General features: G+C 47.5%; 1 protein-coding gene across 1 annotated transcript in view; it reads left to right on the top strand.

The window, feature by feature from the left end:
- The first annotated feature begins 4,117 nt into the window (after nt 1-4,117).
- FEZ2 (fasciculation and elongation protein zeta 2) overlaps nt 4,118-19,091 on the top strand; it is a 31,355-nt gene continuing 16,381 nt past the window's right edge. Inside the window, exons 1-5 of the mRNA XM_087823472.1 lie at nt 4,118-4,372; nt 8,798-8,906; nt 15,063-15,179; nt 16,981-17,122; nt 18,677-18,942. Of these exons, the coding sequence (XP_087679598.1) occupies nt 4,119-4,372; nt 8,798-8,906; nt 15,063-15,179; nt 16,981-17,122; nt 18,677-18,942 (888 nt within the window). The 5' untranslated portion in view covers nt 4,118. The remainder of the gene's footprint in view (nt 4,373-8,797; nt 8,907-15,062; nt 15,180-16,980; nt 17,123-18,676; nt 18,943-19,091) is intronic.

Below are 19,091 nucleotides of genomic sequence, written 5' to 3'. Positions count from 1 at the left end.
CTGTGATTTCCAGGAGTTAATATCCTCCATCCATCATCCTTTTATGATGGGACCAGAGATTTGGTGTTTTTTCTTCAAGTCTCGGCAAAACAGTAATTTATGACATTCGTCCAAAAACTAACATAGTTCCAAGTTCAACAGTCAAAAGGAAAAAAGTCACCAGCAGTTGCTACTTTAGAACTCAAGGCATTGTTTCCTATCGGACTTCATGTCTACCGCTTGGTTCTTTGTTTCCGAGCACGAATTGCTTTTCAGATGAAAAACCTGGGGTGCAGGAGGCGTGTTGGGGTGTGTTGGGGGCAAACCCAGGGTGGAAAAATCCTGGGGAGTCACAAGAGGTTCGTTTCTCTGGTCAGACAACCAGGCGAGGAGGTGGTTATTCTGAGGACTCCGCACACGGGGAACCTTGTGCCGACGATGGACTGAGAGTTGGGGAAGCAGCAGGGGCTTCTTCGGGGGCCTGCGGATGGCAACAGGACCACCTTCCAGAGAAGTCAGGCCAGGAGTCGGTGCGGCCTCACTGTGGCTCTTTTCTGATGCTAGAACTTTACAAGAATCTTGTTACATCACCGCACAAGGCAGCCTGGCAGCCCTGAGGCCCGTCATCCCGCTGTAGAGCGTTTCCACTCGGTGCTGGGCTTACCAGGGTGTAAGGGACTTACCAGGGTGTAAGAGGCGCCTTCGGCACCCTGCCTGGTCCTGGCTGGGGTTCGAGTGCAGGGAATCCCATAACTCTTGGCCGATACATGGGCTTGTTTTTGGGTCAACTGTCCTTGTTGGCAGATCACGCTTGTTTCTGGCACCACAGGTGTATCACCTGCGTGCTTTACTCGCTTACTCTGTTCCCGTAGAGGTCGATATCTGCAGATGACTTGCTCTTATTATGGCAAATACACAGAGGAAGCCTTCGCCTGTCCTCGGGCACTGATCTCTCATGACACTGTACTTTTGTCCAGCTGTATCCAGTATGTCCACAGACAGGTTTCGCTGTCTGTAACCACCTGTTTTCGGTAAGAATCCTCCAAGGTGGGATCATATTTTTCTCCAAAGTGGTTCTGGATTAGCTGGATCGTCAGCATGCTGTTCCCAACATCCCACTGCTCCAACCCCCACAGTTTGCACTCAGCCATTTCGGCAAGAGCCTCAGGCTCGGGTGCCTCCACTGCGAGAAGATTTAGAACCACCTCCATTATACCCAACGACCGGGCTCTAGCCACCTTGGACAGGCACCATGCCCACCTCTTTCTCGCCCCTCCCAGCGGGTTCCCACCCCCTGCCACGCATACGCAAAGCCCTCCCGTTTGCTGGGGCTGCCGTGACCGCAGGCGTTTATTCCCTCCGTTCTGGAGGCTGGCAGCAGGGTTGTTTCCTCTGAGGCTGCCTCCTGGGCTTGCAGGTGGCTGCACCTCACTATGGCCTCACAAGGTCTTTCCTCCGGGGTCTCAGAGTTTCTCCTATTAAGAAACCAGCCAGATTGCATTATGGCCCTGCTCCCAACTGTCCCATTTTAACTTAATTACATCTTTAAAGATCTTATCTCCAAATACAGTCATATTCTGAGGTACTAGGGGTTGGGACTTCAACATATGGATTTGGGGGGAACACCATGAGTGGAAGGTAACAGGAGGAGAAGGCCGAGGCTGGGGTTAGCTGGCTTCTCTGGGTAGATACAGCTCTCAGCGTGCCTTCCCTCTCCAGCACCACTCATCTGTTGGGTTTAGGTAGCAGCAGTGCCTGGAGTCCTGAGTCACAGAGATGGGGGTGGCCAAGCTAGTCCATGGAACTCCCACTCCAGTGACACTCAGGGTTTATGCTAATCCAGCTTTCAAAGGGCAAATCAGTCCTTCAGAGTTACAAGGTTGCTCTCTCTCCACAACGTGGAATAAAAATAGCATTTCTTAAAAAACAACCACCACAAGCAACGCCCAAGACATATAGTTTTAACCCTCTAATATCAGGTTAGACACGATTAACTTGCTTTTGTGTTTACCCTGGTCAAATAGATCAGAGAATTGAGCAAGTATGTGCATGTTTGCTTAAATTACGTAGACAATAATCTTAATAGACCACATTGTTTTGCTTTTGTAGATCCAACCTGAATATGACTATGGTTTATTTATTTAGATCCATAACATTTTGATGAGGCTATTTTCATGCAGCAATGTTGGTGCAACTCTGCTGATGTCAAGACATTTTGACCATTCTTAAAATAAAAATTAAAAAAAAAAGGAGAGACCCTGTTAAACTTTAGCTTTAAAACATTGTAACAGGTGTAGAACAGACATTCCCACTCTTAAGTCTTGCCCCATCGTAACCACACTCACAATGAAATGTTCCCTTTCTAAAGATAGCAGAAGAAATTTTAACATCTCTGGAAACAAAACTCTGAACAGAGAAAAATGAAAAACAAAGACCTGGAAAAAGTAAAGTTCCAAAGGAGTAGAACACTTCAGTTTTAATGTTCATTCTTGTAACACCCTCATCAGTGCAAATTGGGGTGGGGGGGGAGTCTGGCTGATTTTGTGGAATATTGCTGGGTGCTATGGTTCTCTTGTCCTAATACTCTTGAGACTATGGAAAATTTAAGACAAATACCCTTATAAGAAACTTATATTAATAAACACATCAGGAAATAGAATGTAATACATATGACTACTTTTAAATATGCAACCTGGTCAGACAAAAAGTACAATTATTTATAGAATCCATTTGTCTCATCCAAATATGATCCAAGCCTCCTGGTTTCTCTTCAATACAGACTCCTCTGAATTGTCTGTATCTGTTTCTTTCTGTAAACCTGGTGGAGCCTCTAATTATGCCACCTCGGCTCCTGAATGTGTGCGTTCAGCCTTCCACTGTGTCACCCTGGATACACCACTCACAAGTAACTCCTGTGAACCCTTAAAGTGCTACCCCTTAAAATCCCACCCCAAATCCTGGATCAGAAAGACAGATTTGAGCCTCGCCTCCTGTCTTCTTGCAGTTGACTGGCAAATAGAGTTTCTTTCCTTTTTCTAGGGTCAGTGCTTGGTATTGGCTACTCTGTGTTTCAGGCAGCAGACCCTGTCTGGTAACAGTCCTAGGTGTCTTGCCTCTACACATTCACACTCCCTTATAATCACACTTACTTTTCTCCCCATTTTTAAATTTATTATGGCAATATACACGTAACAAAATTACCATCTTAACCATTTCAAGTGTCCAACTCAGTGGTGCTAAGTACGCTCACATTCTTGCGCAGCCGTCACCACCACTCATCTTCAGAACTCTTCCCATCTTGCAAAACAAACTGGATACCCATCAATCAGTAACTCTACTCCCAATCAGACCTACTTTTTATTTCGTATAAATGTTTCCCTTTGGTCTTATCACTACAACTACATTGTAAGCTCCTTAAGGAGCAGTTATGTATCACTTATGTAACATACGGATCTGGCACTTACTGTCGGGCACTGTTCTAAGTGCTTTGCAAATATTAACCTACATAATTACCCATTTTTGCACGTTTCAGAGGGTCTAGGCGGAGCTTCGCAAGTGGGAGACCTTAGGTATCTGTGGAATGCATTTCGGTATCACTTAAGCATTTCCAGCTGACTCTGGCTGTTATTCTGGTTGAAAGCTACAAAAGGAGGTTTCTCTGGGGAAGTGGCTTCGTGCAGAATCTGACACTAGGTCGAAAGTTTAAAGACGCCCTTTATTGTAGCCACATCTAGGCCAGGTTCCCACTAAGAAAAGCTAAGAGGGAAGCTATTTCTGAATCGGAGAGACTATACGAAGTGACTCGGCGCGGTTAGTTTTCCTTCCTACGGGGATCCACGGTAGCCCCCGAGAGACCTGGGAAAAGGGAGGACCAGCGGCGAGCGGCCCAGCGCCGAGCTGAGTCGCAGCACAGAGCCCGGCAGCCGCGGCGGGCGGGGGCGGGGCCGCGGCGGGGCGGGGCCCGAGGGCGGGGCGGGGCTCGGAGGCGGGGCGGGGCCCGAGGCCGGGGCGGGGCCCGAGGGCGGGGCGGGGCCCGAGGCCGGGGCGGGGCTCGGAGGCGGGGCGGGGCCCGAGGGCGGGGCGGGGCTCGGAGGCGGGGCGGGGCCCGAGGGCGGGGCGCGCGACTCCAGCGGGCGGCGATGGCGGCGGACGCGGACTGGCAGGATTTCTATGAATTCCAGGAGCCGGCCCGGAGCCTGCAGGACCGGGAGAACTGTAACGCGAGCCCCGAGGCGGGGGCAGGCCCGGGCGGGGCAGGCGACAGCTTCCCGGCGCTGGCCTGCAGCCTGGAGGAGAAGCTGAGCCTGTGCTTCCGCCCCTCGGGGCCGGGCGCCGAGCCCCCGAGGGCGGCCGTGCGGCCCATCACCGAGCGCAGCCTCCTGCAGGGGGACGAGTGAGTGCGGCGGGCGGGCGGGGAGCGGGCGGGAGCCCCCCGGCCCCTCGCCGCCCCGCCGCCCTCGGTCCGCAGCCCGGCGGGACCGGGCCGCAGGCTCCTCCCCGCGCGCTCCTTCCGCCTCCCGGGCCCGGGGGCCCCGCCCGCCCCGCCCCCCTCCCTGGGGCTTTCGGCCCCCGCGCCCGGGGCCCTGAATCCCCCGCGCCCTCGCTCCCGCGCTCAGCCTGGCTTGGGTTAGGGGGACCCCCCTGTAGAGCCGGAGCTGCGGCGGCCCCGCCGGGCGCCGGGCGGCCTCCCATTCATTCAGCCGGCGTCCGCGCTGAGCCCCAGGTGCCCGGGCGCTTCTCCCTGGGGACGCCCGGTGGCTGCCCCTCGCGGCCAGGGCGCCGCCTGGGACGGGAGCTGGATTTGTAAACAAAGACTTGTCTGGGTGGGACACGTGCTCTAATGGATAGGTGTGTAAAATTTAGGAGAATTAAAAGGGTGTGTGTGGGGGGAGGGGGGAGGAGAGTCAGGAAAGGCTTCATAGAGAGAGAAACGTGAAAATTGCATCCTGATGGATGAGCGGGAGTTTGCTTGGCAGTGAAGAAGGGCCTCGCATTCTAGCTCGAGGATGTGGCACATGCAAAGGAACCAATGTTGAAGCAGCATTTATGCCCCAGGAATTTACTGGGGGTACCTGAGAGCCCAGGTAGAGTGCAGGCCTCCACAGAGGCAAAAACGAAGAACCCTGGTTATTAATAGCTGGGGTCTCCTAGTCTGGTGGGGAGATCAACACATAAACAGGTAATTATTGCAGAATTATCCAAGTGCAACAATAGGGAATTCACAGGGATTTATGAGAGCTGGGGGAAGGGAGGGATAGAGTTCCCCCGGGGGACTTTATTTAACCACTTTGAATCCCAGTTATAATTTGGTTAAATAAAGGTTGTGATTATGTACTAATATTACCCCACAAGGTGGTTAAAAAAATTGATGAGCATGAAGAAACTTTAGCATATTATAATGTCAGGGGAGAGGCTCCCTGGAGAGGCTGAGGGTGAAATTAATGGAGTAAATACTGAGGACCTGGGTATGGATGAGTTTTCAGAACATTGGTGGGATGGAGAGATTAGAGTTTAGGGAAGAATTCTCTGAGGTAGAGAAAACTCCACAGACATAGAAAGGGGCTTCTAGCTTGATGGTCTCCTTTACTCTGTGAAGCGGATTTATCAGGAATGAGGTATGAAGCCTGAGAAGAGGGGGTTGGGAATGGTTGCCTGTAAGCATGGCTGAGCAATGGTTTGGGCCCAGCTGCATTTGGAGACTATGTCTTTTAATTGGTACCTCTGTACAGGGTTCAGGTGTGGAGGGAAGAATTTATGATTGGATTTTATACACACACATCTGCACTCAGTGGCAATATAGGACAGTTTTGAAATTCTGTTCCCAAAAGTAAGATAGTATTGTGTGTGTGTGTGTATGTGTGTGTATATATATGTATTTTATATATGTATATACATGTATAATTATATACTCTGAGTCACTAGACTCAGGACATATTCTCGATTTAAAAATTATATTTATTATGAGTTTGGTTTTATCAAGAGTAACGTCTCAAAACAGATGAATGGTTTGCACACAGATAGGTAAAGTCCCTTATTTTTGCTTCACCTGTACTATCTGGAAAGAAGTGTATTTTATAGCCTTTGCTTAAATCTTAGGTTGATGTAAAACTTAAAAAAAAATTTGTTACTCTTGAAAATGGTTTTTCATAGATGATATGTTGGTAATGTGCATGGCTTGATTTAGGAATGAGTAAGAAATCTCTTTTTCTCCCTTCCAGGGCCGGGGCTGGCCACCACTCTCATGATTGCCTTTCCATTGCATAGATCCGCTCTCCATTGCTCCTTAGAGTTCATTTGGTTCTCCTTTTACCAGAGAGAGTTGAGAATTCTTTCACTGAGATATTGCCTTGCCTTTGGGCACTTTATTTAACTTTTCTAAGTCCCAGTTTTAGTTTTGGTTAAATACAGGGATTGTACCTATCTGCTAAGCTTTTACTTTAGAAGGGTTTCTTGTAGGATCGATGTTGGCGGGACTTTGACCTTGGAAAGAGCTGTCTTGCCAGTTGTTTATGACTGCTCCTGATACTTTACGATAAGGATGGAGGCAATCCATGTCTTGACTGGAGAATTCTAGAAATTTTTCACGTTAGGCCCTACTTCCTTTCAACTACAATTGTTCTGACCTTGGTGGAGATAGAGGACTGTTGATTTTCCTTCCCTTTCTTGACAAATCAAATTCAGTCCCAGTCACTTTTCCTAGGTGGACTATTCCTCACTTGTCCTTTTATTATAGCCTCATGTGAGAAGGGGCAAACAAGCAGCCCCCAAAATCCTAGACTGTCTTCACCTACTGGAGTATCCTACTGGGGTTTCTGACCAGAGTTAGGTATATAGTCAGTGATTCAGTATTTGAAAATCTTTTTTTTTTTTTCAATCCTCACCGGAGGGTATATTTTCCATTGCTTTTAAGAGAGAGTGGGAGGGAGGGAGAGAGAGAAAAACATCAATGTTAGAGAGACACATCAATTGGTTGCCTTCCACATGCTCTCTGACCGGGGCCAGGGATTGAGCCTGCAACAGAGGTAGGTGCCCTTGGCTGGAATTGAACCTGGGACCCTTCAGTCCCTGGACTGACACTCTAACCACTGAGCAAAATCAGCTAAGGCTGAAAGTCTTTTACCCAGGAAGGTGTGGGCCTGAAACCCAGCAAATTTAACAGTCCAGAAGGGTTGCCTCTAATTCGAGCATGTTGGCATTAGAGGAGATTACGGTTCCAACAGAGGGGGGAATGGGAATGAACCAAGCATATGGGAGATTTGCTGGGTAAACAAGCCAGTTTTCTAGAGCCTTTGGGTTTACATTTTCATTGAGGCTAATGTGTGTTCCAAAGCCAAAAACATCACATTGGGAATTTATGTTTTTGGCGGTTGTGGCCCTATTGCTTCATCTCTTTAGCACCAAATCCCAAAGCATTAAATCAAGTATGTCGCTTCTTTATTTCGAAGCTTGCATTCTTATTTCTCCACCCCTAGTGGTCTTGCTTTTGTACCCTAATGGTTCACACACTTGGCAGTAAACCCCACCTAAGTATGTCATGGCTTATTCACAATTAAATACATTTTAGGGGGTGTTTTTTTAGGACATGCATGTGCATACCTCTAGCTTATATGTGTAGTGTTTACTTACTCCAATTAAATTTCATGTCATTTATATCTCTGAACTCAATTTTTTTCATACGTCATGTTTTATTTTGCTGGTTATTACCTTGGTACTGAAACCTGCATTTTGGCCAGGAGATTGGAGTTTGCTGTCCTTATCTGGTGTGCTTTGGGACTTCCCTCAATGCGACTCATTTAAATTAATGCTTAGAATACAGAATGTGTCCTTCTTGTCCAAGCCTCATTTTATAGAAGGGAGGCCAGTGCATAGAGAAGCTCAAGGACACGGCCAAAGGCTAATTGTTTGAGGAAGAAGGGAGCCCAGCGTCTGTGTTGCCCAAACATTAGGCAGGTGCTCTGCTGCCTTCCCAAAGTGCTGCCCGATAGTGAGGTGGGGTCGCTGCACTGGGTGACCTGCACGCATTGTGTTTGAGCCTCCCTTCCTCCCCCTTTCATCGATCAGTTTTAGTCTTTATATTACAAACTAGATGTTGAACCCTGGTCTCGCATTACAACTGAATCCTTTTTCTAGAAAGGATAACAAACCTCCGGTTATTCTCTCTATGACATGGCCTATGTGTTTGGAACTTGTAGAAGAACATTATGTGTAAGGCACAGTGCATTTGCTACCAGGTTGGCTCTGGAAACATTACTTAACTTCCCTATGCTTTAGTTTCCTTGTCTGTAAAGTGGGGGGAAACGATGGTTCTTCATAATATTGTTGTTTTTTATATTGATTTTAGAGAGAGGACAGGGGGAGAGAGACAGACATTGATCAGTTGCTTCCTGCACGTGCCCCAACTGGGAATCAAATAGCAACCAGGAATTGAACCCGCAACCTTCTGGTACACGGGACGACACTCCATCCAACTGAGCCACACCAGCTAGGGCAATATTGTTTTTGAGAATTAAATGAGTTAATATGTAAATTGTTTAGAATAGTGCCTGGCACGTGGTACCAGTGGAAAGTGTCAGTTATCAACATGGGAGAATTTTCCATTTCACTTCACCTTCCTTCAGGACTCCTTTCAGCCCAATTATATGATTTTCATTTAGTCTTGTTTAGGGGGGCTCTACTTTGTTGATGTTTTTCTGAGAAATAATGGGCCTTCTTTTTTTATTTCTTCGATATTTTTTGTTTTTCCTTCACTTTAGCACTGGATATTTATTTAATAAAAGACATGCTAACTTTCATTGACTATAGTTTTCTTCGTTTTAAGGATTTGGAATGCCCTGACAGATAATTACGGAAACGTAATGCCTGTGGACTGGAAATCATCCCACACCAGGACCTTACACTTGCTCACTCTGAACCTCTCAGAAAAAGGGGTAAGTTGGGAATTGAACTAGTTGTTTCTTACTAACTGATTCTGATATTGGAGCTAAAAAGGAGCATTTCTATTTAACCAAAAATCATGAGTTGCCTCTTATTTCCAAGTTTGTAGCAATTGGACTCGTCTTTCATTGGCATAAACCAGTTGCTAGCACATTCCTCTAATTCTTCCCCATCACACACTCCTTTTTTTATGTTTGGCTAAATTTTCATCACCTGTGTATGAACATCAATGGCCAGTATTTTTTTCCCATCTTAAATAACACAATTTTGATTTGCTGAAAACACTCAGTGAGAATCCGAGCCTTTGGTTTAATGCACAATCACGTGCCACTTAGCGACGGGGATACATTCTGAGAAATGCGTTGTAGGAGATTTCCTTGTCATGTGAACATCATGGAGAATGCACTTACACAAGCCTACACGGTCTAGCCTACTACACGCCGAGGCTGTGCGGTATGGCCTATTGCTCGGAGGCTACAAGCCTGTACGGCACGTTACTTTATAAAACATCACAGGATTAAATCAAGCACGAGTGAAGATGATGCAGCCGAGAGACACAGTAAACATGAGGTGTGCGAGGCATAACATGAAACACTGATTTACAGTAATCATTTTTTTTTTTTTTAAGTTTTATTATTGTTTAAAATATTACTGATGTCCCTTTTTCTCCCCAATGACCCGTTCCACCCCGTTCCTTCCCCCTCCCCACTCCCTCTCCCCACCATTGTCCATGTCCTTGGGCTGTGCATATATGCACACAGATTCTTTGGTTACTCTCTCCCCCTCCACCCACCCGCCCTCCTCCATCCCTCTGACATTCATCGGTCTCATCTATGCTTCCATGTCATTGAATCTTACAGTAATCTTTTTTTATAAGTAGAAAGAATACACTCTAAAATAATGATGAAAAGTATAAATACACAAACCAGTATTGTAGTTGTTTGTTCTCATAACCGGGTATTACGTACTGTACGTAATTGTACGTGCTGTGCTCTTATATGTGTTTACCCAGCATTTCCTCAAAGACCCGAGGAATGCAGCGCGTTATGATGGCACAGGGCAATAGGGATTTTTCAGCTGTATTATAATCTTATGGGACCACCATGGCATATGCAGTCAGTTGTTGACCCAAAGGTTATGTGGCACATGACCGAACTGAGGCCACTGCAATATCAACAGAATTAACTTTCTGATGAATTCAATGACTTGCTGGACATAACATGTTGCCCAAAGACTATGTATTCCTGTGAATATTGGGGATCCTTTAAAAGACATTTCAGTCTTGGCTTTTAAATGTCGTCTTGGCTGTTTGAGGCTGCTGGGTTTGCCTTGGTATTGTCTAGTGAAGATGCCTGAGTAAGAAAAATGAGCACAGGTGACAGGGCAGCAGGGGCGCAGAGCAGGGAAGAGGGCTGCTTACGTGGAAAATCACAGTGTTGTTCACGCTGCTGAGACACGTAGCTGGATGATGTCAGTTTCAGGGCCTGTCAAGTTGCTCATCAAATAACAGTGCAAACCCATGCCAGATCTTTTGACATGCTCTTATTTTATTAGTGTATTTGTGTAATTATTGGGAGCTTAATGCAGTAGTCCTGTCAATCTTTTAAATAGTACTGTGAAAATGGTTTTCTTAAATGTGTGATTCAGAAAAGCTTGCTGCCCAGTATTTTCTAGTAAAATACGGAATTCTGACTGTGTCCCAGTATTTTAGTAGGTGCAGAATTCTTACTGTTTGTTCTAATTATTAGCTCCATTAAGCTGTTTTTCAGACTGGCCTGACATGCACGTTATGAAAAGGAATGTAACCAAATATCTTATGCTCTGTGTTCTATTTATTTAGATCCTAGCTATCATTTTGGACTTAGTTCAAGTTTCCCTTCCTCTCCGAAGCTTCCTATTACTGTTTTAGCCTTTGCTGATCTCATGGAATTATACAATTTTAGAGTTGGAAGGGACTTTAAAGGACACTTAATCCAACCTCTCACTTGGGGGGAATCCCTATCTACAGCATGTCTGACAGATGGTCACTTAGCCATGGCCTGCATCCTTGCACAGAAGGAAAATGCACTCCTCTCTGTGGGAATCCGTTACACTTGCGGGCTGTGAAAACCTTACAGAACTTATCTGTCCCATAGAATGTGACCCCGTTGTCTCCTGGGTGCTAGTCCCCATAGCACTCTGCCCATGTCTCAAGTCACTACTGTGTTCTCTTATTAATCATATGTCTCTGGGTCTGTCATTAGATTGTGACTTCCTGGTGGTGTCTTTATATTTGTCTCTTTAGTAACTACCACTGTGCCTGGCATGTAGTCAGTACTAAGACAAGTGTTTGCTTACCTTCTGGAAGCATTCTTTGGATTATTTCAATTGTAAAACAGGGTCGATAGGAAATTATTTTGAGAAAGGGAGAAGGAATCTGCTGGATCTTTAAGGTATCTGGTACAGCCCAAATTCTTCCATGGGCACATTTGTTTCCATCTGAGGCAGCTTTGTTTTCATAGAGGGAAACAGCACCACCAGCTCTGTATCTAATGCTGGCACTGGCAGGAGTGGTGTTCAGAATGCTTGGCAAAGAGAAGGCACATTGCTGCTGAATGGGAGGGTGAATGATGATACCCAGATAGCCAAGGTTAGTTCTCAAAGCCTGAAAGAGATTCCAGCCCTTAACTTATGCCATCTCTGTGTGGAAGGGCTTGGCTCCTCTCTGGAATGATGATGGGTGAGCATTGTTTCTGTTGTCATGGAAATTTATTCTTGTGGCTTACTGGTCTCACTCGCGTGTTTGGCAGTAGCTATAGGCCTATTCTAAACCTGGTGCCTTTCTTGATCATGCTTGTATATAGAACACTTCTAAGTCATCTGCCTCAGGAACATCTCCTGTGCCATCTCCTCCCGCCTACCGTGAGCATTTTCTCAAGGACTTCGACTTTGTGCACTTTCATCTCTCTAAAAGTGGAAACAGTAAGAAGATAATAACATCTCCCTTAGGAGTAATTTTTAAATTAAAACTTTTATTTGTCTATAAGGGGCAACTTGTCTATAAGGGGGGAAATAAAGCTATGGTCTTCAAGTTACAATACAGAAGAGGGACTGGGGAGGGAAAGCACTGAAATTTAAGGGTCAGTGAAGATAATTGGTAGGTCTGCTCCACATCATTGTGATCACACTGTGGATTTTTTTTTTTAATTAAAAAAAATATATGTCTTTATTGATTTCAGAGAGAGGAAGGGACAGGGAGAGAGAGAGGTAGAAATATCAATGATGAGAGAGAATTATTAATGGGCTTCCTCCTGCACACCCCTCACTGGGAATTGAGCCCACAACCCTCACATGTGCCCTGACTGGAAATAGTACTGTGATCTCCCAGATCCTAGGTCGATGCCCAGCCACTGAGCCACACCAGCCGGGCAACACATTGTGGAATTTTTCACCTCCACTTCTCTAGTCTTGAAATTAAATATCCTCTCTCATCAGGAGCCTAATCTTTTCACCTTTCTTCTTTCCTATTTTAAAAGGATAACTGTCATAGTTTAAAAAGTAAACTAGAACTATAGCACTTAACATGAAAAAGCAGCCTCTGCCCTACTTACCCCATCTTTGGTTTCCACTTACCAGGGGCAGCCACTTTCAGCTACTTCACCTGTTTCTTCTAACAGATAACATACTCATATCGTCTTACCTGATTTTACTTCTTTTCAATTTTAGACTTTCTCCACGTACTTCTCCCCAGAGGGTGAGGGTTTAGCTTCTCACAGCCTTCCCTCCAACCCCACACCATAGCCCTCGCAAAAGCTTACCCTTCCCCTAGCCTCCCAAAAGAATTATTTCAAAATATTTGCTTAAATTAATCTTATTTATATCGAGTACTTAAATATTCAGTTGATCCATTTTGCTACATTACAACTAAATTTTCACTTGTAATTGTTTTCTTAGGGTAATAATAATTGCCTTTTTGTGATTTATTTAGGTTGTCATTAGCTCACTAATTCAGCCTCAACTGAGCCATAAAACTCATTTTAATAATTGAAATACACTAGATAATCTGTCAGTCTCTTTTCTTTTTCTCCATGCTTTCTTGATGCCCTCTGCATTAGCAATTCTAATCTGAACCGGTTACGCTCTAGTTTAGCCTCACAGCCATCATTCTGGGATCCTCACTATGGTTACAAGGATTCCCTTCACCTCTTTCATGTATTAGATCCCATGTCTTCCTTTTTGGTTTTCCTCCTCATTTTAATGGAGCATATTCTGCAGTAGCTTTCTGAGAAAGGGTACATGAGAAGTAAATTTTGTGAGAACTTGAATGTCTGAAACTTCCTTTATTCTAAGCCCTCACCTAGTTGTTAGTTTAGCTAGGATTTTAGAGTGTAATGAATTGAAATGAAGAAATTATAGTCATTGCTTTCTAGCTTCTGTTGTTGCTGTTGAGAATTCAATTGACATTTTGATTCCTGGTCCTTTTAATATGATGGTTTTTTCCTCTCTGGAAGTTTTTAGGTTCTTTTTCTCGTAGTGTTCTGAAATTTCATGATGCTATGTGGACGGACCTGGCCAAGCCTCCCTGGGCTTCAGGTGCGTTGAGAAGTAGAACGAGGAGGCGTGCTGTGACTGGTGCAGCACGGAGTTGCAGTGTATGGGAGCGGGTGGACCCTGGAGTGCTGAGGCAGCCCCTCTCCCGGCCCAGGGTCTCGAAAGGCAGCACGCCTGTGTGCCTTTGCCTGCCTCACCCGCAGGTTTCTTACTCCGTGAGCTGTGTTCACCATTAAATGTCCCACGATCCTGTATGAGGAACTAGGGAACTACAATACTCAGTTGTATCCTCAATTTTATGTATATTTTCTACATTGAAAAATAAAATAACTTTCCCAGGGAAAATACTATTTTTAAAATTATATACGATCTAATAGAAATACATGGTTGCTTCTTACATAGTCCATCACTGCTACCCATTTGTTCTTTGGGAGCTCAGTGTGTGCTACTCCTTCCTGGGGAACGGAGTTCTAATTTCAGTTCTTTTATCATCTGCAATATCATGTCATGTTACCTAGGTGATAGACACATGATCACTTGTGCATTTAAATCTGCTGAGTTTTTCAGTTACGGTTTTTACAATGAGTGCCGGTACTAAACTCTAAGTCGTTATTAAAGGGGCTGTTTATATTGGTGTGGACAGGGCTTAGGGATGCCAACTAGGCCTGGAGTGATGCCCCAGGGCTGGCAATAGCAAGCAGTACTTGCACTAGATGGTATGCAGAGTTAAAGTGGGGAAGAAGTTACCAGAAGCTAGAGAGAGTAGCTGTGGTGGAGATGTCTGCTCTATAGGAGACGGTCTGGCAGTGAGGGAGCAGCAGAATAAATGCCCAGCCCTCACCTTCCCACCTTCCAGTCTCCTGCTAGTGCCTAGCAGTGGTGTTTAACCCACTGGAAGCGAGGTCACAAGCATCCTCTGATGTAGTCCATACAGGTCAGCCTCCTGGGGCCCAGGGCAGTGTGGAAAATGGAAGTTTGGACAGTCTCCAGCACAGTTAGGTTTAAACATGTTTGGGAACCCAGACATAATCTTTTTTGTTGGACGAAGAGATGTTCAACTGAAAAGGCCAAGTGCGACCCTCACGGACAGTTCCTGTCTGCCAGAGAGTTTATTACTTATGTTTTATTCTGAATGTTAGAAGTTAGTTTGCAAGTAACTAACTGTATGTTTTCTGTGGAATTTTAATATATACCAATCTTATTGTTAGATTGTTAACTAAATAGCATTTGCTGTCTACCCTACCTATTACCCTTGCCCCACATTTGCTATAATTCCCCACAACTTCCTAACAGATGCCCTGCCCCTCTATTTTTGTACTTATCAGCCAGCTTTCATGGCAGTCTTCCCCACGGGAAAAACAGCTGTGTATCTGTTGGGCACTGGGGGATACTTGCAGCCCTTAGCAGTTTCACATTTCTTCTGTATTCCTCTCATATCTGCTGGAGGTGAGTATGCAGCGCACTCCACACACTGCATGGTACAGAGCAATTGTGATAATTTCTCCCTTTGGAGAGAACGTTCTCAGCTGATGCCTCCCTCTGCCGTCTTCTTTACCCAGACACTTTGACTGTTGTGATCAGAAGGCCCTGCTTTTAATAGTGGGTTATTTTGCTTTTAGGTAAGTGACAGCTTGCTCTTTGATACATCAGACGAGGAGGAGTTGAGAGAACAGCTGGATATGCATTCAATCATCGTCTCCTGTGTTAATGATGAGCCTCTCTTCACTGCAGACCAGGTACGAAGGAGGAATTCATCAAGCAAAGGAAAAGGGAACCTTGAGCCGAAAAACCATTTCTTACTGTGGCAATAAGTGATGAGCTGTTGGAGTTTACTTGTTTTTCCTATATTTTCTGCTTATGGAGCTTAACATTTGGCTGCTCCACTGAGCGCAGAAGGAAGTCTGTGTAACCTGAAGCAGGGGGGGGTTACGCTAGTTGGGGAGATTTTTCAGCATAGGCAATTTTCCAAGCTAAGCATTGTTAAAACAGTACAGCGAGTTACTAAGGGAGTGTTATTGCTTATCCCAAAATCAGAAAAAATATTGTGAATTTTCTTTCTTTAGGTTTAGGCAGACATGGGTAATCTATAACATATCTGTGTAGAAATGATCTGGTTTCTCTCAAACCTGTGCAGAAATCATGAGCACATACTGGATCTGCATATTGTGCACTCTAGGGAAAAGTGAGCGTTTGCCTGTGGAATGCTCTAGTAATGTCAACCCTGTGTTCACTGAAGACCAGTTGCATCAGCGTTCTCATTTTCTGAATTCTTTTCCCACTTCTGTTGTATTGTCAAAATGCGATGCAAGAACCTCCTGAAATAAAACGTGCTGTGGCTACTCGGCTGGAAAAACAGGGTCAGTAAAGAGATATGTTATGGTTCGGTTGGAAGGAGGACATTAAAAATGTGCCATTTTGATGCCCCTTCGTCATATTTGTGGTTGGGTTGCTCTAGGCCTGGGGAGAGTGAGGTGCTTAAAAAGCAACTAATAGGTTAGAGGGAGAGATTCCAGGGAAGCATGACCCTGAGAACCACTGACTCCTCAACCACCTGCCGGAACGCCATAAGCTGTCCCTGCCTTTAAGACTCAGAGGAGCAGATTGCATAGCCGATGTCAGTGTCTCCTTTTACTGTTTTCAATGCCTGTTTTTGGAAAATCTTACTAATTGACACAACCTCCTTCAGATTTACTTTTGTTTTTCCTTATTGTGTTATTATGTTAAGCTTGCTGATGCATATTGTATTTTTTCTAATAGTTTTTCATTTTAAAATCTGTTTTTCTTGACTATTGAATAATTCTCCTGGTTTTTCTTAAATTTTCTCTGAGCTCTATCTCCTTCTCAACTTTTAGAATCTGGCACAGGACAAGGTGCTGTTGTAAAATTTGAGCAACGTGCATATGACAGTAGATAATTGTTTAAATTAAGCAGACATATTTCTGAAATTTCCCTGCTTTTATGCAGCTATTTCTCTTTAAGCTTCCACATTTTAAGTAATTTTTGATATTCCTTCATCTTCCATTGAGTTAATATATGAAAATTTTCCCCTGCGGTTAAAGGAGGATTTTGTTGCCATTGAAGTAATTTCTTGCTTTATTTCTAACATTTTTTATCCTGTTGTGTTTTCTAAATTTTATGTCAGTTTGATTACATGGCTTTAGATTAAGCACTTGCTTGTGGTATGTGGCAAGTTTTCTGTCCTTTACTTTTGTTTCACTGTAACTAGGATATGGTTCTGGCACATCTGAAGTGAATTGTACACGTGTTTGTAGCACCATTTCTCAGGCGTTTCAAGGTCTCCAGAATCACGATGGACATATTAAATCATCCATTTAAGTCTGAGTTTAGTATATTGTAAATTTCTGTGGATACTGTGTTCACGCTTACAATCAAAATTTGGTTATTGAGAGCACCCGCTCCTGCACACTGATTAGTGGGGAACTCAGTGCTCTTCTCTGGTTGCCTCGCGTGGGTGCCGTGTTTCAGATGGACCTTTTTCCATGTATATGTGATTAACGGGCGTGTGTATTTTGGAAGGTTATTGAAGAAATCGAAGAAATGATGCAGGAATCACCCGACCCGGACGATGATGAAACGCTGACACAGTCCGATCGGCTTTCGATGCTTTCCCAGGAAATCCAAACCCTGAAGCGGTCTAGCACCAGCAGTTACGAAGAGAGTAAGAAACCCTGCCTACGTCAGTGCTCTGTGTGCCTTTCCCTGTGCTTCAGACACAAGCGTGGCTACCTGCAGGGGCCTGTGCTTCTTACGGGCTGGGCTGCGCCCGCTCGGGCCTCCACGGGTGCCCAGGGCACGTTCTGACCCGGGACTACGGCATGCCCGCTTTTGAATCCCGTATCAGCCAGCGCCGGCTGCTGTAGCAAAGTGCGCAGGGCGACCTTGTTTCCTCGCGGTTCTGGGTGCTGAAGCCTGCGATCTGGGCCTCAGCAGGGTGGGCTGCTTCCGAGGGCCCTCCCCTCGGCTGGGAGATGGCTGTCCTCCCTCTGTCCTCACGTGGACTTCCCTCTGTGGGCCCCTGGCGTAATCGCCTAAGGGCATCAGTCACTCTGGGCCAGGGCCACCCTCCTGACCTCACTTTAACTCAGTTCTCTTTGAGGACCCTCCTCCAAAGCAGTCGCTCTCTGAGGCACGGGGGTGGGGACCTCAACAATGTCCTCTCTCCGAGGGGACATGCTGACAAAGACCGGAATGGGGCTCCAGTGGCATCGCCTTCCTTCCGTCTCTGGCACGCAGGGAGACCACGCGTTCAATACGCGCGCAGCCCTGGGTTCAATATGCGCGCGGGCCCGCCCCTCCCCGGGTCTCCCTCTGCGGAGCGCGTGGGGCCCGGCCCTCCCGGGGCTCCCTCTGCAGAGCGCGCAGGGCTTGGCCCTCCCGGGGCTCCCTCTGCGGAGCGCGCAGGGTCCGGCCCTCCCGGGGCTCCCTCTGCGGAGCGCGCAGTACCGGCGGGGCTCCCTCTGCGGAGCGTGCGGGGCCCGGCCCTCCCCGGGGCTCCCTCTGCGGAGCGCGCAGTACCGGCGGGGCTCCCTCTGCGGAGCGTGCGGGGCCCGGCCCTCCCCGGGGCTCCCTCTGCAGAGCGCGCAGGGCTTGGCCCTCCCGGGGCTCCCTCTGCGGAGCGCGCAGGGTCCGGCCCTCCCGGGGCTCCCTCTGCAGAGCGCGCAGGGCTTGGCCCTCCCGGGGCTCCCTCTGCGGAGCGTGCGGGGCCCGGCCCTCCCCGGGGCTCCCTCTGCGGAGCGCGCAGTACCGGCGGGGCTCCCTCTGCGGAGCGCGCGGGGCCCGGCCCTCCCCGGGGCTCCCTCTGCAGAGCGCGCAGTCCCGGCCCTCCCCGGGGCTCCCTCTGCGGAGCGCGCAGTCCCGGCCCTCCCGGGGCTCCCTCTGCGGAGCGCGCAGTCCGGCCCGATCGTGCGTTCCCGCCGCAGGTAGCTTCTCTGCTCTGGCTGCTCCACCCTGGGCCCGCGCTGTCCTTGCACATTTTTCTGTGTCCACTTTAGGGTTGCTCTTGAGATGGTCGATGTGAGAGAGTTGGGCACGCTTCTTCCCGCCGCTGGGGGGGAGCTTTGCCCGGCTCCCCTTAGAGCCGCCGGGAAGGAGGCTTAGGCCCCGGGGCCTCGGCGAGCGAGCTGCTCACCCTGCGGCCTCCTCTCCGGCGCGAAGCACCGAGCGCGCCGACACACTCGTCCCCAGCGTCCGCTGTGCTCTGCTCTGGGCGCAGGGGTGAGGCGGCTGCCGGCGGCCGAGCTGAACGAGCTCCTGGAGGACATCGAGGCGGCCACCAGGGAGTTCTCGGAGGAGCTGGTGCAGCAGCTGGCGCTGCGCGACGAGCTGGAGTTCGAGAAGGAGGTGAAGAACAGCTTCATTTCCGCGCTCATCGAGGTGCAGAACAAGCAGAAGGAGCACAGGGACTCGGCCAAGAAGAAGAAGAAGCTGAGGAACGGGGCGCAGCCGGGCCGCAGCGAGGGGGGCCACGCGCCAGGCACCGTGAGTGACGCGGCGGGGGCGGGGCGGGGGTTTCCATGGTAACCCGCCCCGGGGGCGCGGGAGCGGGTGCCTCTCCCCAGGGTGCTAAAGGGGTGCTGCCCCGGACCCCACTGTGCTCAGCTCCTGCAGGGGGTGTCCGAGGGGCGGGC

Source organism: Miniopterus natalensis, chromosome 13, assembly GCF_054644295.1.
Source record: "Miniopterus natalensis isolate mMinNat1 chromosome 13, mMinNat1.hap1, whole genome shotgun sequence".
NCBI lineage: Eukaryota > Metazoa > Chordata > Mammalia > Chiroptera > Miniopteridae > Miniopterus > Miniopterus natalensis.
The sequence above is the reverse complement of the archived record's forward strand: the minus strand, read 5'-3'. Positions and strand labels throughout refer to the sequence as shown.